Source organism: Neomonachus schauinslandi, chromosome 11, assembly GCF_002201575.2.
Source record: "Neomonachus schauinslandi chromosome 11, ASM220157v2, whole genome shotgun sequence".
NCBI classification, from domain to species: Eukaryota; Metazoa; Chordata; class Mammalia; order Carnivora; family Phocidae; genus Neomonachus; species Neomonachus schauinslandi.
In genome coordinates, this window is record NC_058413.1 from 100,232,952 (window position 1) to 100,258,798 (window position 25,847).

The 25,847-nt window shown below is 53.0% G+C and overlaps 1 protein-coding gene across 1 annotated transcript in view; it reads right to left on the bottom strand.

The window, feature by feature from the left end:
* The window catches only part of ZBTB16 (zinc finger and BTB domain containing 16), a 180,595-nt gene that overhangs the window by 4,580 nt on the left and 150,168 nt on the right, over positions 1 to 25,847 (bottom strand). The window contains exon 5 of the mRNA XM_021696407.1: positions 2,960 to 3,130. Coding sequence (XP_021552082.1) covers positions 2,960 to 3,130 — 171 coding nt within the window. The remainder of the gene's footprint in view (positions 1 to 2,959; positions 3,131 to 25,847) is intronic.

The following is a 25,847-nucleotide window of genomic DNA, read 5'->3' on the forward strand; positions in this document are numbered from 1 at the left end:
GAGTCAGACGGTCAGACGGGAGAAGTTGGAAGAGCAGAGCCGGGCCCCGGTTCTCACCCATCTAGAAGGCACAGCCCTGGCTCAGAGGCACGTGCAGGTCTGGAGACAGGCCGAATCCCGGGGTTCTCAGCCCCTGCGCGCCCCCTCTCTGCCAGGGCTGTGCAGACGGCCTGGTCCCCAGCCACTAGCCCCACCCAGCCCCAGGGGAGCAGAGGTCCGTGCAGACCCTGGTCCTCCTTAGTTGTGTGTCTGTCCGAGTGAGGGTCAGTCCGTGCAGGCCTGCGCCCGCGCGCCACTCCCTCTCTGCGCAGACATCTGCACACACAACCCCCCGTCTGCCATCCGACACCCCCTCCCCGCCGAATTGGCAACGATAACGACTTTAATCAAGGATTCAGTATCCTCATTAAGATATAAATAAATAAATAAAGCAAGGGCCACGTGAGACTTCCAACGAGAGCCGGTAATTAAAATGTACATCTCGGCAGCCACCCGGCCGGGGGGTGAGCGCGGTGGCAGGGAGCCGCCGTCTGTGCCGCCCTCTCTGGAGGGGGGGGGGGCCTAAGAGTTTAAAAAACAAAGGGTTAAAGCAGAGAGGTTTGTTTGATCAGAGTTTTATGAATTTAATTATGAAGTGGATCACATGTTAAACGAGTTTAAATAGGAAATCTCCAGAGTCAGCCCAGGAAAAGGAGTAAAAAGAACTTAGAAGAAAAAAAAGACATATGCGCGTGTGCGTGCGTGCGCACACACACACACACGCACACACACTTTGAAGCATGGTGATTACCTGGCCTAAAATCCTCACCCTGAGAGTTACTGGTGTCCATGCTACCATAATGTACACAAAACTGCAGAACTCAAAATCCAATTTCTGGTACGTTGATTAACTCTGTAGCCTCTTTAATGAGTTTGACATTAAGTGCAGGACAAACGAGACTAATTAGAGCCCCTCTGGCCTGCCCAGTGCATCTGTGACCCCAGTGGCCTGGCCTCACCTGGTGGTTTCCGTGGCACCAGCCAGGCCCCACCCCGGCAGCTCCTCGGGCCCCTCCCTGTCAGCCCCTCCCTTTAGCACAGCTGAGAATTTATTATATGATGAGCCATGTGAATCAGGGATCCATCAATGCCAAGAGCGCGGCTGGACTAACCTACCAAACACAGCTGCCGATGCTAAACACCCGGCCCCAGCAGCAACCGGGCCAAGAACAACGGAATATTAATGAGGCATTGTGTGGGGGGTGTGCTCGGCCTGTAGAGGGCTTGTGTGCACGGGGCCTCACTGGTGTGAAAATAGATGGGTGCACGCGCGTGCGTGGGCAGCAGTGTGCTCCACGTTTCCGAGATTAAACAAGTACTTCTCCCAAACTCTGTCCGGAGAGAGCCGCTCCCCACAGATCCATGCCATGACTGACACAGGAGCCGGTGATATTTTGGCGTCTGCACTCTTAGAAGGGAGCACAGGCAGAGCAGGGCATATCCTGGGTGGACTCAGCAGGTTGGGATCATTTAAGTCCCACGCAGCCAACTGACTTGACCTAGCAGCATGCTCCGAAGTGGCCGAAAGGTGACCGGCCACCATGTTAAGGCTGAACTTGGGGACCCAGTCGGGGGGGGAAGTGTGGACAGGAGAGTGCATAGACCTGCAGGGGATGTGTACACGGTCACTACAGAGAAGCCCTTCTTGTCGGGTCCTACCCTCTGGGACCTCCCCTGTCTTATGCCAGCAAACCTCAATGACTCCAAGCAAGTCAGGTGATGCTTAAGGCCATACGTTCCCCTCAAGTGAATGACATCAGAAAGTGCAAGGCCAGGCAGGCTCCTGGATGAGGATGCACACTCTTGGCAGGACAGACCCGCTCAGTCCATGATAAGTAAAGCCCCTCCCTCCATCAGCAGAGACTGCCACCCAAGAAAGGCCTGGCCTGCATACTTAATCCCAGAGTTGTGACAAGACCCAAGAATGAGGACAGAGAAGGTCCTACCATTCCTGTCTTGAGGCACACAGCTTTTAATACCCTCTCCAAGAGACATGAGCCTACACCCTGTTATAGACCCCAATATGGAGTCTGCCTCTCTATCTCCCTGACCCCACCCTGTCCCCCATTCTCACTCCAAACTCAGGACAGAGCACACACGAGCAGAGACACACACAGACTCAGAAAGGGACACTCCTTTATCCATGTGCTGTCAGCGAAGATCCAATTTTGTCCCAGAGAAAAGGATGAATTTAAGTCACCCATTACTTTGCTAGGGGATCGGAGGTTGCTACAAGAAAGCCATCTGCCTCCTGGCCCTCAGGGTCAACCTTCTAGAGGGTGGCAGCCGGGATGAACCAGTACCTGGGCACACGGCCCATCCCCCTTGACTCATGACTACTTTCCTCCTCCATCATCTGGCTCATTGTTTATATGCCCTCATCTTCTCCCCTAATCAAGGTTAATGGCCAAGTACAGAAAATTTGCTTCTGTTATTTTAGAGCAAGCAGGACCACTTCTGCAACATGCCCTTAGGAGCCCAGGGCTGATGTCAGGAGCATGTGTCCATGGGGTGGAGGCCAGGGAGAGGTGACCAAGTGGGTAGGTTTTTCTCCAAATGCGTTTTGGGTCCACCTGCATCAGAATCTTTTGGGAATACTTACTCATCACATCGAGTCTTGGCTCCCTCTCCATATCCACGAAGTCAAAGTTTCTGAGGGTAGAACCCAAGAGCCTGCATTTCTAATGAATACCCTCTCCATTGAGCGCAGAGAGACTGAGACCCACAGGTCCCCAAGATAGGAGGGGAAGAAGAACTAACAACATTTACCTGCACAATGGAAGCCCCCCCCCATGCCCACCTTGAGCAAAGAAGGGCTGAGGGCCGACTCAGCCGGACACCTCCCCTTTATGTCTTTGGAGGCAGATGCAGACACGGGTTCCCAGGGACTCTGAGCCAGCCATCCCCTGGACGGGCTTACCGGTGTGTGAGCGCAGGTGGCGTTTGAGGGCGGTGTGGCTAGGGAAGGTGCGGTTGCACTCGCTGCAGATGTAGCTGCGCACGCCCGCGTGGACCTCCATGTGCTGCTGGAGCGCGCTCTGCGCCTGGAATCGCTTCCCGCACAGCAGACAGAAGACGGCCATGTCCGTGCCTGTGGGGAACAGGAGAGCTCAGGAGCGGGGAGCACACAGCCTCTCCTGACTCATCCGGGCCAGAGCCAGAGCCAGAGCCAGGGCTAGGCCTCTACTCCCCCAGGCTCGGGGGTGAACCCAGAGGCGGCCCAGGCCATGCAGTGGTGAAGGGGCACCTAGCGTGTGGCTCCAATCGTGGACACAATCGACGTACTGCTCACCCTTATGGCACCTAAAGTCTAGTAGGAGAAAGAGACAACCAATCCATCACAACGACAAACGTGAGTCAGTAGCTGTGTGGGGGGCTGTGTCAAAGGCAGGGTATTAAGATGGCATGTGTCGGGGCGCCTGGGTGGCTCACAGTCATTATGGGTCTGCCTTCGGCTCAGGTCGTGATCCCAGGGTCCTGGGATCGAGCCCCACATCGGGCTCCCTGCTCCGCGGGGAGACTGCTTCTCCCTCTCCCACTCCCCCTGCTTGTGTTCCCTCTCTCGCTATGTCTCTCTCTGTCAAAGAAATAAATAAAATCTTTAAAAAAAAAAAAAAAAGATGGCATGTGTCAGGGGGACTTTTGGGAGTCTGGGGCAGGAGGTGGGAAGTCGGGGTGGCCTCTGTGGGGGATCACAATCACGAAAACAGCACGTGCCAGCCCATGGTCGAATGGAGCTAACTGAAAGTCCCGTCTCCAGAAGGCAGGCTCCACCACCTCCCCTCTCAGATGAGGCAAATGAAGACACCGCGATTGTGCAACTTGTCCCAAGTTCCATGGAGCTCAGAAACTGCAGAGATGCAGTCCCAACCCAGGCTGCCTGGGTCTGAATCCTCTCCAGAGGCTAGCTACAGACCCTCTTCTTTTAACCAGTTCTCCCTTCGCCAAAGCACCCATCTTAAGAGTCTCTTAATTCAACAAATATTATTCTAGTACCTTCTCTAAGGAGGACTCCCTTTTGGGCACTGGGGAATCTAACCATGGAAAACTCTACAAAGTCTCTGCTGTCGTCATAGATGTCACCCAGCACAAGGGACCACTGGGGGAGAGCATCCATGAACACTCTAGCCTGGAAAGAAATGCAGTTATCAGAGGATAAGACAGAAGAACAGCATCGCTAGGGAGGTGGGGAGACAGTGGAGGGAAGGTCAAAGAAGTAGGCAGGGCCAGGTCACATGCGGGTCTTGAAAACCATGTGAAGACATTTAGGCTGCATCTCAAGACCAGTGGGCAACTGTCAAAGGATTTGAAGCTAGTGAGTGGCATGAGATTGTCATTTCATTCTGTCTGGCCATTCTCTGCAGTGATCAGAAGCTTAGATAGGTACCCCATGGTATCCTACGAAGAAAGATCCTGCTCTGGAGCCATTAACCTCTCTGGGTACAGCAGCACACGAGGAAGCATGGAGACCCACCATCTGGGTCCTCACTGGTGGCTCATTGCCCACCCTTTTGGATCCTACTTCCCTAAGCATGTCAGCTCCCCTGGGAAGCTCATCTGCTCCCTCCTGCTGGCATCTGACCAGTATCACCGGTGTTCAGCCCTGCACCGCCTGGCCCTGTGTAAAGGACACAAGTGGGAAGGGTGGACAGGCCTAGCATCTGTCAACACAGCCCAGAGGGGAGCAAGGGCAGAGCCCTGGCTGCTCAGTGCTGGATCAAGGAGCTCTGCGTAGAAAGTGGGGTGGAGAGGGACAGCATGAAGACCTTGCTGCCACCCTGGTCCATCCCTGGAGAGAGCAAAGGGGTGGTCTGTTCTCGCTGCCCCAGTCCCATTCGTGGCTGGGTTTAGGATGAACTAGCGGGAAGGCCAGACCCTTCCATCCCCCCCCCCCCGTTCCTCCACCCCCCCACCCCCCACGGCCATCCGTGCAGCTGCCGCCTGCATCCAGGTCCAGGGAAGGCTGAACACAAAGCAAGAGCCCTGTTTTGCTCCTGGCCTCAACAAACACAAGGGAAAGGAACTAATACACGTGCTTTATCTATGCTGCCATCTCAATTAACACGCGCATCCAACCCCACAAGGCAGGCATTCTCATCCCCCTTCCCACAAATGGGAAAACAGAGCGATTAACCAACTTGCCTAAGGTCACACAGTCAGAAGAGGTAGAGCTGAGATTTGAACAAATGTCGAGGTCTGATTTCAGGCACCACAGGGTTGGGCCCAGGTCTGCTTCGGGGCATGCCTCCTGTCTGTCTGGGCTTCTGGAAGAGGCACGATAGGGCCAGCGCACCGGCTCTCACCCCGCTTGGGTGTGACCAGGGCTCACTCCAGCGACAGTTAGAAAACCCAAGCCAGGGGGAGCGGGCTGGAAGCAGAGTCACAAGGTACAGCTCTCTGAAGCCTTCCCACGTCCCGGGGCAAGAACTCGGGGAGGTAATGGGGTGCCTGGCTGCACCTGGCTGAGGGGAGTGGCCTGCCAGGCGGACGCAGCCCAAGGGCTGACAGTGAGCGCTCAGTGCCCACCCTGGCCAGCTCAACACGCCCAGGTGTGCAGTCCATCTGCAGCGAGATCTGTGACACGGCTGCCCTGGCCGTTTCATCCCGAGGGCCCCCAGCATGGGCCCCAAGTAAGCCAGATGTCAAACAGCTGCCTTGAATTGGTAAGCTGGAGCAGGCCTCGCGGGCAAGCTGTGCCCTTTGGCAGCACGGATTTCTCCTTAGACATCCCCTGACGTCCCCAGGGTAGATGGCACCTGGGTCAGAGGGAGCGTGACATCCCCAGTAGGGACACTCCAAGCCTACAACGCCAGGCCCAGAGGAGTTCTGAGGGCTGGTACCTCCCGGCAGGACGGTCTGAGGACACCACAGCACTCAGCCCCCCAGGTCTTTCCAAGGTTCCTCAAAGCCACCACCCCCAGGCCACCCATACCTCTCAGGATGGCCTGAACCCACTTCGTGTCCATCCAGCACACTCAATGTGCAGTGACCAAGTGTAGGCACTGTGAGGTGACAAAGGGGATGCTGAGACCAACCAGAGAACTGGGGTCCTAGACGAGTAGGGGATACAGACAGGGTGACCCGCCAGGGGATAAGACAGGGTGACTCCATGAGGACTGTGGCATTGAGAAATGAAGACTACTGAGAAGCCAAGGACCGGGAGGAGGGCTACAAGGGCCAGGCTAAGGAAACACCGCAAGCAACCTTCAGAGCAGGCAGGGACACACGACAGCCCCAGAGGGTGGAGATGAGCGGGGAAGGTCAGTGGGGCCAGTGTGGTGCCTGGAATGGCTGGGGATGGGGGGTGCCAGCAGGAACCAGCCTGTATATAAGGGCAATGCCCCTGGGGGAGGAGAGTGGAAAAATGAGGTCCAGGGAAGATGGCGCGACAGGACCTGACACGGGGGCTCAGTTGGGAAGCATGGTGCCCCCGGATGGCCAGCTCTGCACCCTGATGGCCGGTTTCAGGTGACATCACCCTCACTTGGGAAGGAAATTCTACCATGTCCGTGCAAGGGTCCCTCTCCCCCCCCCTTCCTGGGACATCTCACAAGGCTCAGGGGCCCTCCTTGGCCACTGAGGACACCAGCCGAGGTACAGAGATGAGAAGGGACCTCTGAGGCCCCGTATCCATTCTCCCCTCTCTTCTGTTTGGAGCCCAACAGCTGAGAAGATGGAGAAATATTTAAAAAGGAAGAGGTTGGGCGGGGGGGGAGTGGGAGAGGCACGAGAAAAGCTACTGGTGCATGCAAGCTAAAAATCTAGAGACTAGATTTGAGTTATTAAACAATTTGCTGTAGTTTCTGCCTAGCTGATTGTTCGCATGTATGATGAGTCAGGGCAGATTCTATTACACTGGGAGATTAAGCAAATAAATGCTAGCTTTTGGAAACACATTAAAATGTGGGACTATGGAAATAAAATTATCTAGAAAATTGTATTAGCAATTCATTAGCTACCGGGAGATGTGCGGCCGGGCAAGAGGCTGGGCAGGGTTACACCCTTCTGTTCCTCACACCGCCTGAACCCCAGAGATGCTTGGTGCTCCTTCCTCTGCCACAGAGAGACCTCATGCCTGATACCACTGGGGAGGCAGGAGGAGCCTCCCCTGGTTGCAGAAAACCGTCAGAAATCATCTGGTCAGCGTGGCCCAAGGGAAACAAAAGCAGCACAGGGGTCTTGGTTCTGCCACTTACTTGCCTTGTGATTCTGAGCAAGTCACTGAACTTCTCTGGACCAGGGTTTGCTCATCCTTTGCCACACTGTTGTTGCTGAGAGCATCAAATGAGATACCCACGCGCAAAGGCTTTGTAACTACAAAGTGACAGCAGAGCCCCTGCCAGCCCAGACGCCGCCTTTGTCTGAATTAGAAAATCATGCCTCTGACTGTGGGCAGACACAGATAGTTGCCCAGGCGCACGGCTCTGGCGAGCAAAGAGGGCTGGATCCCAGCCTCAGTGCCCCTCTCCCCTCTTAGCCGGGCATCCCCCTGCAGCAACGGACGGCCCGGATGGGGATCACGGCTGCCCTGCGCAGGAGACGAGCTGAAGTTGCTTTATTGACTCTGGGCCGCTGCTTCCAGGAAGTTGACTCTAGAGGAGGCATCTTGTATGAGTTACACCATTTAGGACTCAATGCCAAGAACATCTTCTTCCTCTAAGCCCTCACGACTACAGCATATAAAACCCCCTGATGCATTTATTTTTGACATTCAGCTCTGCCTACTAGACTGTAAGCCCTCCAAAGCAGGAACTGTTCCCTTAATCTTTATACTCCCCCACCCTAACCACAGGGCCTGGCGTGGCATACGCACTCAGTAACTAACTGTATGGTGCATAAGAGCCTAAGGAAGGAGCTGTGGGACAATCACAAGGGGCAGACAAGGGACCGGAGGTGGAGGCAGTCCTAGTAGAGAGAGCCAGACAGCTAGAGCTAGAGAAAAGCTCAGACCAAATGAAGTCATTACTGAGCACTTCCAGCAAGACTCTCTTTGGAAATCAGTAACACCAAGTGACCCATAGGCATCTGATCTTGTTGGGGCCTCTCGTGTCTGTCTGGTAGGCTAGACATGACTCCCGAGTTCTTACTCCGCGTCTGAACTCTGTGGGTCAGCAGCGAAGACTGAAACCACAGAAGGACCAGTTTTTTACCACATTAAGCAGTGAATCCAGCAGAAGCCCTCAGTGCTGGCCCCGAGGCGCAACCTGCCCAGCGCTGTGACCCCAGGCTTCATTTCTTCTTCTAGGAAACGGCATTCCCATTCCTAACTCACCTGCCCTTTCCAACTCCAACTTCCCAGTGCTATTTGGAGGCAAGGGACACATGTTTTTGAGTATGTAAATTCTGCAACTGTACTGCTTTCGATCAATCCGGAAATCATAATGTAAGCCGGGCACATAAATTAGCCTGGGTCCAAGGAAATAATTTATCAGGTCAAAGAACAGCCCCCTCCTCTGCTCTTCCAAGGAACGAATGAGGCTCGGTATTGAGCTGTGCTCCAAGGGGGTCTGCCTGACACGGTTTATTGCCGAAGGTAATATAAGAGGTTATGGAATGAAATAACCTCTTGAGGGGCGCCCGGGTGGCTCAGTCGTTAGGCGTCTGCCTTCGGCTCAGGTCATGATCCCAGGGTCCTGGGATCGAGCCCTGCATCGGGCTCTCTGCTCAGCAGGAAGCCTGCTTCTCCCTCTCCCACTCCCCCTGCTTGTGTTCCCTCTCTCACTGTGTCTCTCTCTGTCAAATAAATTTAAAAAAAGAAAAGAAGAAATAACCTCTTGAATGAAAAGCCTGGTTCTAGGTAACGTGGGCAGGACCCATGCAAATATCCCGGTTACCATTTGCGTCCCTTTTGTCTCTGGAGATGGTGACCCACAGCTCATCCACCCTCCCGCCCCAAGGGCAGCACGGCCCGTTTTGGCTGCAGGGCATGTCCAACTTGCAGACTCTCGATTTAAAACAAGTTTAATTATAGCCAAAGAATGGGAAAAAGCCAAGGCCAGGGTGGAACAAGAGGCATGAGGGGTGACATAGATCCAGGATAGTTATTTCACCCAGGTGATGACCGGGTCTGAAATTATGAGACACAAAACCCTCATGTTTACACCTGTGCCACTTCCATACCAATTAGCTCTTTAATAGAAAGGAAGGAACAGGATCAGAGGGGTACACAGCTGGAAAAGATGTTCAGGTGCTACACCTTCTTGGAACAAGGCTCTTATTATCTCCAGCATAAGCAGTTTCTTAATCAAAAGAGCAGAGGGATCTAAATATACTCTGGCTTTTTTGGGCAAGTTGGCTATGACTGCCACGTGTGCGTTTGCTGGACCACGGCACGCCTGTGTGTGTATGTGCGTGCACGCGGCCCACAGACAGGCTTGTCGGGTCCAACCCCACCTAACCTCACCCAGCCAAGCAACAGCCGCCTTCCCCGCCACCCCCAACGGTTTTGTTTTTTCTCCCCAGAGGAAGAAAATCTCAACTTTAGGGGGACTGCAAAAACCTTGATCTTTTTTTGAAAGATTTTATTTATTTATTTGGCAGAGAGAGACACAACGAGAGAGGGAACACAAGAAGGGGGAGTGGGAGGGGGAGAAGCAGGCTCCCCACTGAGCAAGGAGCCCGATGCGGGACTCGATCCCAGGACCCTGGGACCATGACCTGAGCCGAAAGCAGACACTTAACAACTGAGCCACCCAGGTGCTCCGCAAAAACCTTGATTTAAACTGGAACCATCTCCCACCTCCACCCCCAACCTGACCCCCAAATCCTTCAGAAAGGTCTTTCTACTTCCTCTGACCACCTAGATGCCATTTCTGGCCACAGGCTACCCTGGTAGCCACACACCAAAACCATCAATTGAGACTACTGCCTTTTCCCCTTCCCCGTCTTTCTCCTTGCTCCCTCCTCTGCCCACACACCCGCCCCCCGCCCCCGTCATTGTTAAAGAACACGGAAGAACTGCATCATCCACTGTGCAAGAGAAAAAGACCGAGACAAGCAGCCCAAGGCTGACTCACACCGCAGGCAGGAAGCCTGTCTGCATCTCGAGAGGATGGAGAAGGCTACAGGTGCCGAGGGGGCAGGGACAGAGAGCAGACAGAAATGAAATGAATGCCCAGCCATGACAACGGCAGGGGTGCCTCCCTTTTGACTCCCCCCTGTACCATCATTTAGGGTTTGGCTGCTTTTCAAGGGACCTACTGGAGAAAGGGCCAAGAACTCTCTTGCTAGCTGTTCTCTTGGGCACAAGTGACAGGATCATTTGGGTTGAGCTCCTGAATTCCCAGCCTTCTTCAGAAAGTTAGCTGCTTGCTCAGTGAGGGCCCAGTCTGCCCAGCCCAAGAAAGTGTCAGCCCACTGATGCCTGAGAAAGACCGATTCTGAGAGTGGGAGACAAGCCCCACTGTATCCTTTACTGCTGTTGGCCTCCCTCGCATGACAGCTAGAGAAGACTGAGAAAACATCTCCGGGGGCCCGGCTTGAACCAGATTAGCCACAAGCCTGTGCATGGGGGCTTGTCTCCCACACACAGTCACCTGCTGCTGGGACACCTTTAATCATCTGTTCGGTTACCTCTTCTCAAAGCAAGCCTGGAGCTAGAAACCTTCCATCAAGTCTTCTTGTCAATTTCAGCCTTGTCAATTCCAGTCTCCTCATCCAGCCCTCCTACCCCTTTCCTTTCTTTCTTGAATCTTGGAGGCAATCTATATAACCTTCCATTTCCACAAGGCAAAGGAGGAATGTGAGGGTTTCATATCATTAGTCCAGGGAGCTGAGAGTTCTCAATGAATAACCAAAAAGGGGAGGAGCTGGAGGAGCTGATTCAAATTTGTTTTAAAACTAAGCCATGGATGGGTGAGTGATTACACGTCTCCAGGCACACACCGCCATGCACGTGTGCATGCACACACCCTCTCCGTCTCTGGGGGAATGTGGCTGCATCCTCAGGCAGCAGCTAGCAAAGCTGGCTTCCAGAAAACTGTGTATTTGTTTAGCAGTGAGCTGCAGACACAAGTGCATTTCATTACTCGGCACCTCCAGCTACAGTAAACAAATTTGTCAGCTCACTAGCTCATTAAGGTGCACCCCGGACACACGGGATTTACTGAGACCTGCACAATAAAAGTAACATGAATGGATTTACTAATTTTGTCAATCACTCCAACAAACGAGCCGGAGAGGAGGAGAAACTGAGGGAGGGGGACAGGAAAGGGGGTGGAGAAGGAAGGAAGGGAAACTAAATGGAGGAAGAAAGTTGAGTTTGGTTTGCGAGAGAGAGTCAACAGGTTAAAAAGGGACCAGATCTGTGCTCTGCCGCCTGGTGACATGACCGCCTCCCTGCTCCATCTCCCTCCTGGTGGGCCACGCTTTCTGGGGGGGGTACGGGCCCCTGGCAGGAAGGGTGTCAAGGGCAAACTCAACTGCAAGATGCCAAACCGATGGGAACGTGCACCTCCATTCCGCCCATCCCAGCATCTGATGTGGAAGTAAGGAGGCCGAGGACTGAAAGCCACACGAGGAGAAGTCACAGCGTCCTCCGCACCAGAAGTGACCAGTTGCCTCTCCGGGTACGTCCTTCCCACCTGCACCTGCAGCCACTTCCCGGTCATGTTCCTGAAGCCTTTCAGACACTCCTGAATCCAAATTTCCACCACAAGAGCAAGAGGAGGAGGAAGAAGGGAAGGAGGGGTGGGGAGGGAGACGAGGAGACCAGTGAGAGACAGCGTGTGTGTGTGTGTGTGTGTGTGCGCGCACGCTCGCTCGCGCGTGTGCAGGCTCTGGGCTTGGGGTGGGAAGTAAATCCAGAGAGGTATGCAGCCCTCTGGTCTGTAACTTTCAAAATGACAGCAGGACTGGGGCAAAGGTCACAGGGTCCGTGGCCTTAAGCACCTCGACCAGCTGCGGCCCTGCAGCCCGGAGCCCGCGGTGCAGCCTGGAGCCTGCAGGACGCCTGCCCGAGAAGCCGCAGTAAGCAGCACCCGCTGGGGGTGAGGACAATGGGCCCACATGGGGGCGGGAGGCAGGACAATGGGGCCCGGCCAGTGCGCAGGCCCGGAACAAATGCGCCCTGGCACCACGGGGGCCCCCATTTGTGAAACTAATTGGCCCACGATTGAAAAATTGGACCAACTTCAACAGCCCTGAGAGGAAAGGGGCAGCAGCGTGCCGTTGTCGCCCAGCCCAGCCCAGCCCAGCCCAGCCCAGCCCAGCCCCTGGGCCCAGCCCTGGGGATCAGAAGCTTCTGGCAGGTACTAGCCATTCCAGTGGAGGAGCAGCCTTGGAGATGGGACCAGGCTGGGGGGAGATGGGGCTGGGGGGGTGGGCAAAGCGCTGCCTTAGGGACCCGTGTGCAGCTTCTCCTGCCAAGACACACAGAATTGCCCTCCTCAATTTCTCTATGCTGCTTGTTCTACAGGGATAAAGCTCAAAGGAGAGAGGCACGCACTTGTCCACCGTCTAGGTTCCCAAAGGCAAAGGGTTCCCTACGTGGCATGTTTGGAGGGAGGTGGCTAAAGAACCAGCACAGAGCTATAATGGGTTCTTCCCTCAGTCCCTCTGGCGTGTCCTCGGCTCTGTACCCTCGGCTCCCTGCAGCTCTCTGCAGGCTTCGGTCTCTAACGCCTTTGCTCCTAGAGGCTTCTGGGAAAAGAGCCCCTGAAGTGTCTGGTGGGAAGTTAGGATGACACGGGAAAGGACAGACCAGGGTAATTATCCTCTCGCCCTACTCTTTCCTAGGACTTCTCACTAAATACTCCCAATGGAAGAGTGTAAAGCACTGGGGTCTTCAGCCAGAAGGCCTGTCCTCAAGTCCTGGCTCAGTGACTAACTCGCTGTGCACTCTTGGGTAGGTGACTAGACCTCTCTGCATCTCTGTTTCCTCACAGGAAAAACGAAGGTAGAAGTAAATGATCCTTGAAAGCTTTTCCCCCTATTCTAACAGTCGATTATTCTAGGCCTATTGAAGACTGAAAGATCCGTTCTCCCACTGAGATGTAGTTCAGGCATTTCTCCTTCAAAGTCTGATTTGACAGCCTTCTTTTAGTTAAAGAGAATCTCGAGGCTTCCCCGGAAACCACGGTCTCAGGCTCACAGAGGGACAGTCACAGGTGAGGCAAAGAAAAGACCTAATCTTGAGTGAGAATTTGCTAGGGGCGAATCCAGGTCTATCACCCCTAAACCCTTCTCAAGCAGCCCTGTGAGACGGAGTTTTAGGAAGATGGGGAAAGCCAGACTTGAGAGAACCTGGTAGGTCCTTTCTCTCAAGTGACCACTAGGTTCCTTCCAGAACTGGCCATCCACTCAGAAGGGTAATTCTTGAATCACTGGGTCTGAGGGTACCTGCAGGCTTCTGTGCTGATGGGACGGGGATAGGGAAGCAGGCCTTGCTCTCCCATGCCCCCAGCACTGTTGTAACAGAAAAGACCCCCCAAGTGACCCTCACAGAGGGTGAGTCAGAGAACCAGACCTTCTGATTTCCTTAGGGCCCTGTGCCTACACATAACAGGCACTGGAAGTCTCAGCAGTGGGCCTAGAGCTTCATGGGAGCACGGTGGTTCCACCTGAAGATTAAGACCAATGTCCTTATTTGGATAATAAGTTACCAGGTCTCTCTCATCACTTGTGTTCATCAGGTGGACAAGACGTTTTCTATAGAGAGTCAACCTCTCCAGTCCCAGGCCTGCCCTGAGTCATCTTGAGGCCACGGGGAAGGAACCAGGGCATACAAGAGGGGTCTCTGGGAAAACAACAACTCAGCTGGGGTCTTATTTAACACATCTTGTAAACCCCTGATGGATTCCAGAGACAGTGAGGTGGAGGTAGGAGGAGGTCCAGAGAGAAGAGCAGGGATAGACAAGGAGAGAGAGACAGAGGCAGGCAAAGACCCAGAGACCCAGAATGGGCTGGGGAGGGGAGCAGGGCTTGGGGGGGGACAGATACTCAAAATAAAGTGAAATGCTGGTTGTTTCAGAGCCATTGCGGCATCTGACACACATCAGGCATTGAAAAGAAAAAGCAACCCCATATACATAAACAAAACCCAACCAAAAAAAAAAAAGAGAGAGAGAGAGAGAAGGACGTATTCATTTTACTGACATTTTAATGGTTCCTCTCCTTCCCCCTCCAGAAGATGATTACAAATTAAGCAGCATTTAAATGCTTTTTACTGTCAACAATTAAAAGGAGGCCGGGAGCCTGAGAGTGTGGTGGCCATTCATTCCCACGGTAACCAGGCTCTCAGAGACCCCGGACCTTCCCGTACTGTACCGCACACAATGGCCAAAAAGGGGGAAAGTGCATACACCATTAATTTTACAGGACATTCAGAAGCAAATTGAAATATAAAAAGCTCCCGCACAAAGGCAGATACCAAGAGTGAGGGCGGGGCAGGTCAAGCTCTCGGGAGTGAACGTCTTAGCGATAGCTGAGTTGAAGCTCAGCCTGATGACACCTTATTCAGAGCTGCCCTGCATTCGTTTTATGGAGCTAGAGAGAGAGAGTTTTTGTTTTTTTTTTAAAGATTTTATTTATTTATTTGAGAGAGAGAGAACGAGAGACAGAGAGCAGGAGAGGGAGGAGGGTCAGAGGGAGAAGCAGACTCCCCGCCGAGCAGGGAGCCCGATGCGGGACCCGATCCCGGGACTCCAGGATCGTGACCTGAGCCAGAGGCAGTCGCTTAACCAGCTGAGCCACCCAGGCGCCCGAGAGAGAGAGTTTTATAGGAAGGATGAAGGGGGGAGCTGGTCTTCCTAGACGGAGAGGAATAAACAAGAGAACCCAGCAGCTCCAGGCAAGACCCCAGGCCTCAGGGTGTGAGAGGAGGACACAAAGGCTCTCTGAACCTGACTTTCAACCACCAATATCCCAGCCCTTCAGGACCTGCATCCTGGCTTCCTTGGGTGCGTCCCAGGGAGGAACCGGGTGATCTTCATTTCATTCTGGTCAGAGGAAAATGTTTCATTCCAGGGCGAACCAAAGAGCCAAGTGAGTTCTTCAGGAACGGACTCCCTTCCTTCTCGGTCTACACTGCCACCCCTGCCCGCCCGGAGCCGGACACCATGCATCGTCGGGGTCTTTCTGAAACGCCAAACCCTTTGTGCTGGATCCTAGTACACGTTAGGACTCTTGTTTGGTCTCCTCGGAATGGATTCGAAGACTCCAAATCATCTCAGGTGCCTTTTAGAATAACGGGGTAAGGAAAACTCACCCCCGGGATAAAGGGGAGAAAAGAAAGGAGTGAAACCGAAACAGAGCTGAGCGGAACAGCACGGGATCTGGCTACGGGTTTCCCTCCCAGTTCTTGGGAGAGCAACATGGAAAGTAACAGGAGCGAGCCGGCTACTCGGGGAGGATGAGCCGGGTCCGTTTCTGTACCGTAAAGTTTAATATGCAGGAGGGGCGACAGAGAAATAAAAGAGACACGTCCCCTTTAAAAGGAAATATAATTTACAGTGTGCAGCCAGGCGGCCCATAGTTTCAATCTCGTTTACTATAGAGAAAACTCTGCTAGCTGTTCTCTATCCCACAAATCCGATTTAATCAGACAAGCCAGCCAGCGTGGCTTGGAGTAAAAACGGATAATTAGTAAACAGAGAGCTACTCCAGTGCTTCATTGGCATTCGAGTTGGGCTACTGTGTCGCATTTAAAATGCAGTCTGATGAAGTTTACAAAATCAAACCATTTGTTACTCCTATTGAAGAGGCTTCAGGCCACTTGCAATTAAATTGGAATTAGTGCTCAGAATGAGACACAGCAAATTCATACTAAAAAGGGATCTGACTTTGAGACATTTGACTTCACTTCAACAGTTTTCTGCGTGAGTGTGTGTGTGGGTGTTACTGAAAGACTCCTCACTCACCCCGACTCCGCAGGGCTCCCCGACTCAGAGAGCTTGCCCCTCACAACCTGCTCGTCTCTGGGCTGGCTGCAGGGGGATGGGGGCCGCAGGGGAGGGGACACTGGCAGCTGACACTGGAGAGCCAGGCCCTGCATTCACACCAGGACGATACTGTACTAGGGAAAATGTGTCCACAAAGGACCATATGGCTCCCTTCTGCATTGAGCCTTTGGACAAGGGGGGGGGGGGGGGGGGGGAAGCCGCCAGAAGGCACACTTCCAGGGGGCACCGGCCCCGCCCACCTCAGACAGCAGGCTGGCGGCTCGGGGAGAATGGGGGCACGTTTACCCCCTTGGCTGGGTTCCTGTGATGCTCCTGCCGTCCCTCCCTCAAGGGTGCATGCCCGGGGAGGGTTTCTGTCACCACGTCCGACCCATCAGCACGCCCCTGGGCCCGTGCACTCCCCCTTCTAGGCAGAAAAGGTTAAGGCAAACTCTGTCTTGGCAGGGCTTCCTGACCTAGAGCCCGCAAAGCCCCCAAGCTGTCCAGGGACAGAATTCAGGAGGCTGGTGAACTTGGAGAAGAAAATAATCACATCTTTATTTTCACCAACCTCTACCTAAAATTTAGCAGCAGCTCCTTCAATGGGGAAATGAAAGCCAAAAGAAAAAAAACACAAAAAAACCTAACCGGTTGTATTAGCTGTATGCGTAGCTTGGTCATCGACGGTGTAGGTGTTTGGTACCTCATTAGATATGCTGCATTTGCATCGAAATATTTCTGCAAACCACTCGTGAAAATATGGCGGATGTTCAACCGCTCCTTGAGCTCAACAGGATAACAAAGAATAACACATATGCTATACTACAGATGATTTTTTAAAATGTTTTAATATCCATATTTAGAGTCTCCATTTATAATCTTACGTATTTTACTTTATGCACTTAGAGACATTATCCTAAGGAAGAGTTCATAGATTTCACCAGACAGCCCCCGGGGCCCATAGCACAAAATATTGAGAATTCTTGTCTTGAGGGCTGGGGGGAGTCAGTGTTTAATGGTTTCAGTTTGGGAGGATGGAACAGTTCTGTGGATGGATGGTGGTGAAGGTTGCCCAAGAATGTGATTGTGTTTAATGCCACTGAACCAACCATACACTTAAAAATGGATAAAATAGTAAATTCTATGTTACATATATTTTACCAAAATAAAAAGAAGCCTTAGGGGCACCTGGGTGGCTCAGTCATTAAGCATCTGCCTTCGGCTCAGGTCATGATCCCAGGGTCCTAAGATCGAGCCCCGCGTCGGGCTCCCTGCTCCGCGGGAAGCCTGCTTCTCCCTCTCCCTCTCCCCCTGCTTGTGTTCCCTCTCTCACTCTGTCTCTCTCTGTCAAATAAATAACTAAAATCTTTTAAAAAAAAAAAAAGAAGCCTTAGTCTTGACCAGTCAAAAGTTACTTGTACCTCCTACAACCCCTCTGCTGCCCAGATGTATCTGGACTAAAAACCAATTTCACTCCTTCCCCACTTTTCCACCTGGACTGAAGAACAGAACTGAATGTTCCCCAGGAAGCAGGGAGTGACCACGTAGGGGCCCTTGGAAAGGGCACGGCAGGAGGTCCAGACTGCCCAGCTCTGCCACCAGCCTTGGGTGAGTGGCTTCAGGTTCAAGGTTTACAGTCTCCCTCTCCCCATCAGAATGAAAGCCACCTGAGAGCAGGGCCTCCTTTCTCCCCCACCCCGCTGGGCCTCTTGGGCCTGACAGGTGTTTGATGAATATTTCCTGGGTAGAAGGAAGGACCAGTGAGCGGATGAGGGATTAAACAAACGAATTTCATCTCTCTGGACCTCAATCTCATCCGTGATATAAAGAGGATAGGCTCCATGATCCTTTAAAGCTCCCACAGTCCGAGGGGGCTCCTTCTGCTCCCCGTGCTTCTCCACCCGCTGCCCACGCCCTTCCCCAGGCGCAGCCTCCAAAGCAGACAGCGGCTGGTGCGCGCACGCAGGTGGGGCAGGCGCTATGGCAGCAGAGGGTCTGACGCGGAAAACTGAGTGACAGGCCCCCACCCTTGGGCCCCAGGACTTCCCTGCGGTCCCTCAGGGACGACCCCGCACTGGCCCATGAGGCCTCACGCCCTGCCACCCAGGGAGGAAATGAGCTGGTAATGGTGCTCAGAGGGAGGACGGTGCACTGACAGGCTTGTCTATTCAGCAAGAAGGAGCCACGGAGGTCCGAGGAGGAGGAACATAATGTCCCTGAGAGCCTGGAAGGAGGAGATGCTCCTTTCTGCTATTCAGGGACGGTGGGGGAGGAATTCGATTATGGTCAAGAAAGAAACAAAACACCATCCACCAGACTTTCCCACTTCCCCCAAACCTGGAAGCACGCTCCCTGCGAGTAGGCTGCATTCCTGACTCACGACCTCCATCTCAGGGCGAGGGGGCGGCGCGCCCGGCAGACGTGAGCCTGGGCCCCAAGGCCACGTTAGATGGCAGTGTGTGTTCCCCAGACAACGGATGGGCAATGTGATTCCCGCCCCCCCCAACACCACACACGCATGCACACGCACGCACACCCCTGACGTCTGAAGGAAGGTCTGGAGAAAAACTCCAGCTCAGGTTCTAAAAAGGAAATGCAAAGTTGAATGTCACATAGTGGTTTGGGGTTCTTTCCTCCCCTGTGAATTCTGTTTCCTAGGTACTTCCCCTTTCAGTTCCTCCTCTGGAGTTTCTGGGCCCCTCCCTGACAGGACGGGGGCCTGCGGATGGTGATGCTCATGCCACGGCCAGGTGTCTGGCGCCCCAGTCATAAACACAGTGGCCGGAAGAGACTCCTCTGTTCTGTCTACCGAACCCCAGCATTGCTCGATCGCCACATTTTCCTGTCCTGTTCTCCTGCCTTCCAGTTACCCTCATTTCTCTCTTTGGGTGCTAGTACTTTTATTTCCCCCGGGACACAGTATGGAGTGTTGTTTTCAGTACTCAGGCATATTCTCACTCACTCGTGCATCTAGCGTTTTTCGAGTTCCCATTCTGTGCAGGCATCAAATCCCCAGGCTACCATGCCAAGATACTTCTTGCCACCAAGAAGTGTTACAGCCAAAAGCCTGGACTTTGAAGTCAGACCAAACCTGGGTTCAAATCCTGTCTCTGCCACTTATTTACCAGCCATAGAGTCATATGCACGTCCTCATAGCTCTGGGTCTTGGTTCCTCCATGTGTATGAGAGTCACAATACCCACGTGCAAGGTTGCTGGGAAGCCTGGCGATAATACAGGGAAAGTGTCTACTGCAGTGTCATATGGAAGTGAACTGAGACACGGGAGCCTCTGAGAACGCCGGTCCAGGGGATGGGGTGCAGGTCGCGGGAAGACAGGTGTGTCAGCAAGCGGACAGTGGTGGTGTAACAGGTGCCACGAACTGAATGAACGGGCCCACTGCAGGAGGTGCTCAGAGAGAGCACTCCAGGCCTTCCATCACCAACCAGAGCTCTTCCTCTAAAGTATTAAACGTAAACCTCCTTCCCACCTTTCAAATTCTCCCATCCAGAACGGGTCCTTGATCTCTAAACATCCCTAGCATGCCCCTTCCTTCCTTCCATCTAGCTCCATTCTGTTCATACTTCCAGGCCCACGGTTCAACTCCCAGCTGCCTCCTTGCTGATTCCTGAACTCCTGACCCCTGTCCTTCCATGGCTCCCACCCTGCTGAACCCAAACTTGGCTCAGTTACCTCCTCCACCTCTCCACTCCAAGGACCACCTGCACGTACTGCCTCTTCTTCCCGAGGCTCCTTAACCCCTCCACCCACCATCACCTCCTCCATTGTCCCACTAAGACCGAAACAGTTCGCTTCTGATAACCAGTGACTGCCATGTGTCGCTAAATCCAACAGACATTTTCTCGTCTTCCCCTTAGGGGACTTCTCAGCAGCATTAAGATTGATGACCACTTTTTCCTTTTTGAAACCTCTTCCTTAACATCACACCCTCCCGGGCTCCCTCCTATTTCTTCCAGCGATTCCTTTTCAGCCTCCGTGTGGGTTCCGACTGTTCTGGAGAGTCATCATGTGGGGTTTCTCTGGATTCTGTGGTAAGCTCTCTTCTCCTTCGATATGCTCTTGTTCTATTAGCTCACTGACTGCCAGGGCTTCCAAGATCATTTACATGCTGATGACTCCCAAATACACCTGTCCGGAGGGTCACTCTCTTCTGAATTCCCCACACGACTGTAGATCCAAATGCCTCTCCAAAAGCTCCCCACTGGACAACTTACTGCTGTAATATCAAAACTGTTCATTATCTGAACGAGGACAACGACAAAAGAGCTCTACTTTCCTCTTGCGTTCCCCATTTCAGTCAAGAGCTCTACTCCCATCACCCAACCGCCCAAGCAAAGAAGGGGGCCACCATCTTTGATTTCTCTCTCTAAACTATCATACATTCTTGCCTAGATTGTGGCAGTATTATCCTAACTTATCTCCCTGCCTCCCATCCATTCACAACCGAGGAGTGTCAATTGTTAATCGGATGTCACTCCCCAGACTCAGAGCTTCTAAGGGCTCCCTCTTGCCCTCAGGAGGAAGGCAGAGCTCCTTAAAGTGGTTTGCAAGGGCCTTCCTGTTTTATGCCCACTTATCTCTACAGCCTCTGGTCTTTGTGCCCTTCCGCGCTGCCGTGTGCAGTTTCATGAATTCGCCTGATTCTCTCCCAGCTCTGGACCTCAGCCCACGTTGACCTCAGCCTGGCATTCTTCCCTTTCTCTTCCATTCACTCCATTTATGTAATGACTTTGATCAGACACCACCTCCAGGAGGCCTCCCCAGTTGGACGCCTTCACGTGTGTGCTTGTAACATCTTACACCTCCAATATACCAGTATTTATCCTGTGTATGACGTGTTCACTTGCTTCTCTGTCTCCCTATACAGCATGAGCTTCGTGAACACAGGGGCTCTGTTTTCCTCAGCACTGTGTTCCCAGAACCTAATATACGATTAGGCACATAGTGGGTAGTGGGTAAGTATTTAACGAATGGATAAATAGTAAACAAATGAATACATAAAAATGTAACCTGGGGCGTCTGGGTGGTTCTGTCGGTTAAGCATCCCGACTCTTGATTCTGGCTTCAGGTCATGATCTCAGGGTCGTGGGATCAAGCCCCATGTCTGGCTCCACACTCAGTGAGGAATCTGCTTGAGATTCTCTTCCCCTCTCTCTCTGCTCCTCCCGATTCTCACTCTCTCTCTCTCTAAAATAAATACATAAATCAAATCTTCTAAAAAAAATGTAACCTATGAATACCTCTGTAGGTGTGGGCCACTGGCCTTGGCAGATTATGATTTCTCGAGCCCAAGCCATTAATATTTGACTCTTACCAACTTCAAGGAAACACACCTCCTTACCCTCTCCAGCCCCCTGCCACCAGCCCAGATCCCTTGTTGCAGGCTCTCGGCCTGTACGTTCCCGTATCTTTAATGTGTATGACTGTTAGGTGTGCATGCATACCCACGTGCTTTAGAACCAGAGTGTGGGCTCTCCTGGGTGTGGCTTCTCCCCCTAACCTGGAAGCCATCACTCAAGTGGTCCCCAGGACAGAACAACTGAGATGTCTCTTCGAGATGGCAAGTCACTCACATCAGTGGAGGATGCAGACCTTTAAGTAGAGGTCTGCAGTATGGAGTTCCCAGACATTACTCCGTGGTCACGGCCGTGAGCTGGCAGCCAGCAAGGGGACCTGAAGTCAAACCTGGCACGTCCTTTGGCCACTGACAGAACACGGACCCCAGGCTGCAGATGCACCTGGGACACCTGTCCTCCCGCTTTCTCCGTCAGACCGTGGGAGGAGGCCCTCAGCTGACACAAAGGCAAGCCACAGCATCAGAACCCTCCACGCCCGGGCAGTGGGCTCCTCAAATCACACTCTTGGAGGGTTTCGTCCCTTTTTAGATGGTGACTGTGTATAGTATACTATTTAGAGCCTCCATTTTCACAGGAGATGGAAAACCCCTAAAATAAGGCGGCTAATGGAAATGCCAAATCCATGTCACTAACACACGCACATAAATTGTGACCTCCAGTACCATCCTGCTAGGAAAAATAAAGACAGGTTTCTCTTAAAGAGTTGAACAGGCTTTTGTCTGATTTGCATCCAGTGTTACTCTTGGCTCTGGCCAAAAACCTCAGTTCTTGTGGCTCTCGGGCTGGAGGCCTTGTCAGCAGTGAATGCAGTGCAGGTGTCCTTGTAAGCAAAGGTGACAACCCGGGCAGCCCCAGGACTCACTAGCTCTCAGGCAAAGGTGGGACCTGGCCATCAGGTCCCTCCTTGTGTCCCGACACCATGCTCACTCCTACTTCCCGATTCCCCCCTCTCAAGTTCAAAGAACCCCTAAAAATGAGAAAGATGAGCAGTGTTTACTCAATCATCTTTATGCCTCTTTCCTGTTTTGGGGAGAGGTGGGGAGCTGGGATGTTTGAGGCTAGCACAAGGGGCCACTCGGAATTCGAACACACAGATGGTGCTTTCTGTTCATTCAGGTTAGTTAGAGTCACCGTGCGTTCCGAAGATTCTGGCAAAAGGTCACTGAAAGGAGTGCAGAATCTTCAAAACGTTCCCCTATGAGCTCAGATGGAAGCACTGTGGAATTTTCCATGCTCTGGAATCAGCAGCAAAGGCAAGAAAGACAGACTCCATCCTGCCGAAGAGGTCTACATCGGGAACGTTTCCCCATCAGCCCTCACCCAGGCCTGTCCTGTTTCACAAGCATAGTCTGTGCTGGAAACATCTTGTGGTCCTAGCGCTTGCCATAACATGGGTCTGCCCTCGGCACTTACCCATCCCTCATCCCTCCTCAGCCCCTCCACTCTCCAAACACTCCTGGGGCCACGCATCTCACCCCTCCTTCCCCTCTCCTTCCTTCTCCCTAGGGCAGTCCGTTGTAGTTGCTTTTCTGAAACAGTGGCCCTATTGAGAGAAGACTAGTTTCCTAGTAACACCACACAGCTGGAGAATGCTAAAGGCCACCTCTTCATCTGAGGGGCCCAGAGAAGAAAGCACTCGGGAGACGGATGGGAGACAAACCACCACCACCTCCCCCAGACCCAGCATCTCCCAGCAGTGACGCTTAGGCAGCTTGTGAGCTTTGGCTCCTCTAGAGAACGCAGTGAGGGTGATGGGCATCAGGAAGGCCTGAGAGGAAGGAGGTGTGGTCGAAGGCAACACCCGTGGACTCCCTGTAGTGTTTGCTACCTCAGCACATCCAGGCACAAGGTATCTCTATCTACCTCGGCTGCCACCTGTTTAATGGGGGCTAATTTCAGACCAAGCAACTTCTGTATTCTTTGAACAGGCAGGATCTGGCTGGATTCCCCCAAAGAAGCTCATTCTCCAAAAGATGAAGACCCCAAAGATATCGCCGCCCTGGGGCTGGGCGGGCAGCTGTGTGCAGTCTGCCCAGAAGGGCCGACCTCCGAAGGTGAGGACAGAGCGCCCGTGTTCATTAACATCTTCACAGAAAGGAAACTCTCTCCAGGGATTCTTCTTATTTACTCAGGGATGTGGCTGCTGGGCTGCTGCCTAGCCCCTCACTCCTAAGGAGCCTACATGGGTCCTGTGAAGGAACAGGAAGCCGCGCAGCCTACGGACGGGGACGACCCGGCTGGTTCTTCTGTGACACGGGGCCCTCTGTGCTAGGAGAGCGGCCACCAGGCGCGGTCACACTCACCTCTTTTCCACGTCCTCTGCATGCCTGCAAATCTTCAACCAGGGAAACTGCAAAGACGTCTACCCGGGCCATGTTTATGACAAGGTCCTGCACCTTCCAGAACTTTCTCGGTGACTGCTACGGTGGGTGTGCCCTCCCCCCGCCCCCCAGTCAGTCCTCATACCTGTCCCCAGATGGGAGCCGTGTGAGGAATAGCTAAATTACTGAGTGATTTGCTTACGTACTAATTAATTATTAGCTTGATTAATTAATTAATGGGTGCTTACCACGAGGCAATAGAGCAATATAAGAATGCTGCTAGAGCTTTCCTCCCACTTACACGATTCGGCGCCTTGCTTGAACTGGCCGCTGTGCCCACGGGGCCTGGGGACGCACTCAGACATCCCTCTGATGGGGAGGCATCAGACACAGTCCCTGTCTTCGAGGAGCTTCCCCTCTACGGACGGAGACAAACTTGAGTGACCACTTAGAAAACTCTCACGGCTGGAATCTGAAGGTGAGGACGGATCGGGCTCCGCATTAAAAGCCTCTCTGCATCCACATCTCACAACAAACTCATCCTCTCTTCCGTCAGGGGCTATAAAATGCCATATTTACACATGCACACATCCACCTGAGTGTGCACGCACACGCGCTCCCACGCCGGCCCCCCAGCAGAGACGTGGATGGCCGCCGACCAGGGCCGGGGCCTGGGTTATGTCATGAGAGAATCGCAGGCAAGCTGCTGCCCAAACTTCCCCGTGCTGGAAGTCTGCTTCTGCCTGAGCTGATTTATTCCAAGGACCATCTGGGCGCAGAGAACAATGTGCTCCCCTATGTGAATGACCGGCCGTATTAGTCATACCCTCTTAACTCGACCCCTCCGTCCCCTAATCTTCACACTTTCCTTCACTCCCTTTGACGGAGGCCAAGGACTGACTCTCTTTTTCTCGCCTCTCCCGAGGCTGGAGAAGTTCGTCTGGGACAAAGAGCTCTGCCCTCGTGCCTGTGGGTCCGGCAGTCACACTGGGACAGGCTGCATGAAAAGGGACCTGCGCCTCCCCCCCCACCCCACCCCCCGCCCCCACGGCCCTGTTTGGATGGGGAGAGATACACTCCCCCACCGATGCTTCCCCAGACTGCCCAGGGCCTCCAGGCCCCAAGCCAGCGAGACTCAAGAGTTAGCTCCAGGCATCTCGTGCCCTCAGAGCTGTCCGTGAATCGGCCCCACTGCACACTGATAACCACACACTCTCTGTACAACACCACCCCACTTGTGTTTGTGTACCACCACCGCTGGCCTATTCACAGCTGCCTTCCACTGTCCGCTAGCTGTCGGACTCAGGGAGGAGCCTTTCTCTTTAAGCGACAGTCCCTCCAAGAGCAGGGAAGGAAAAGGATCTTCTACTCTCTCTCCCTCATGGCCTAGCACAGAGCCAGCTCCAACCAGCCTTGAATGACCCCAACTCAGAAGCCCTGTCTCTTCTGGCTGGAAGAGAGAGATTAAAATGCTGCTTCCTCCCTGGCGCTCTACTCAAAGGCCTGGTTCTGTCTGGGATGGGAAGGAGCCAGGACCTGCTCAGACCCTAACCCAGCGTCTTACACCTGCCCAGGAAATTCCTTTTTAGAATTTCACTTGGATGCTACAAGTTGCTATTTATGTTTGTGATCTGTGGGTCTTACTATTGGTGCTTTGCTGTTTTTGTTTCTTGTGCTTAACTGGAAAAGAATGAAAAGAGAATTCTGATTCACGGGGATGGGCTGGCTGATCCTGCACCCCTCCCTTTCCCACCCTGGCTCCCATTGGACGACCCTGGTTCTTGTCTTCCCCATTCAAATAGAGTGGGTCTCCATGCATCTGCCATCCTTCTCGAACCCCACTACACATTCACATGCTCGTGCGTACACACACACACACACACACACACACGTGCATGCACACACACGCGGCTTTCACTTTATGCCTCGCCTGGTGCCAAGACAGAATTGATGGTGATGAGTGAAGGAGACAGGAAAAAAAAAAAAAAGTCAAGCGGACGATTAGCTGGGTTAGGTTTATGGCAACAGGCAGCAAACTCATTCATTTCATGTTTTGCAGAATATAAAAGTGCTGAAACATTTTAATTTTAAATTCTTATCATTGAATTTACTGCTTTTCTCTCGCAATGATTTGTGTTGCTTTTTAATTTTTACAGTCTCTACAGAAGCCAGATGCTACTGCCTAAGGACAAAATAATAAAAACCTACTGCAGTCATGAGTTACAGAACAAAA